The sequence below is a fragment of the Penaeus monodon genome, chromosome 30, assembly GCF_015228065.2.
Source record: "Penaeus monodon isolate SGIC_2016 chromosome 30, NSTDA_Pmon_1, whole genome shotgun sequence".
Lineage (NCBI taxonomy): Eukaryota > Metazoa > Arthropoda > Malacostraca > Decapoda > Penaeidae > Penaeus > Penaeus monodon.
In genome coordinates, this window is record NC_051415.1 from 3,236,875 (window position 1) to 3,237,722 (window position 848).

The 848-nt window shown below is 60.3% G+C and overlaps 1 protein-coding gene across 1 annotated transcript in view; it reads right to left on the reverse strand.

Annotated features, from left to right (window-relative positions):
• The window catches only part of LOC119592270 (serine-enriched protein-like), a 38,500-nt gene that overhangs the window by 31,294 nt on the left and 6,358 nt on the right, over nucleotides 1-848 (reverse strand). The window contains 1 exon segment of the mRNA XM_037941100.1: nucleotides 266-397. Coding sequence (XP_037797028.1) covers nucleotides 266-397 — 132 coding nt within the window.

The following is an 848-nucleotide window of genomic DNA, read 5'->3' on the forward strand; positions in this document are numbered from 1 at the left end:
CTCCCCTTTTCCTCCCCCTTTCCTTTCCCTTCCCTTCCCTTTTCCCCTTTCCTCCCCTCTCCGTTTCCTCTCCCTTCCCGTCCTCCCCCTTCCCCCTTCCCTCCCCCCTTCCCCTCCCTCCCTACCCCCTTTCCCTCCCTACCCCCTTTCCCTCCTTCCCCCCTTTCCCCTCCCTACCCCCTTCCCCTCCCTCCCCCCTTTCCCCTCCCTCCCCTTTCCCTCTCCCCCCCCTTCTCACAGGTCATACTAACACCCTGTCGTCCTTGAGGCTGGCCCTTGGAGGTTCATCAGCGGCTCGGAGGATCGCTTGAGGAACATCTTGATCTTCTTCTCGCGACTCATCGGTTCCTTCTTCTTCTGCGGCGAGTACGAGTTGTACAGGAGCTTGTGGAACACCCTGGGGGAGGGTTGGGGAGGGAGGGGGGTTGAGGGGGAGGGGGGAAGGGAGGGAGGTTGAGGAGGGGGAGGGGGGAATGGGGGGAGGTTGAGAGGAAGGGGGTAAGGGAGGGAGGTTGAGGGGGAGGGGGGAATGGGGGGAGGTTGAGAGGGAGGGGGGAAGTGGGAGGAGGTTGAGGGGAAGGGAAGGTGGGGAGGAGGAGGAGGGGAAAGGAAGGTGGGGAGGAGGAGGAGGGGAAGGGAAGGTGGGGGAGGAGGTTGGGGCGAAGGGGAGGGAGGAGGTAGAGGAGAAGGGGAGAAGGAGAGAAATATGTTTTTTTTTTTTATGGGCGTGGGTGTATGTTAGCGAGGAAGGGGAGGAGTGAGGGGAGGGGAGAGATAGGCATGTGGTTATTCGATTTGCATTGTTATCAGATGGTAAAGAGATGGGGATGATTCTGATTGCTGGGAAA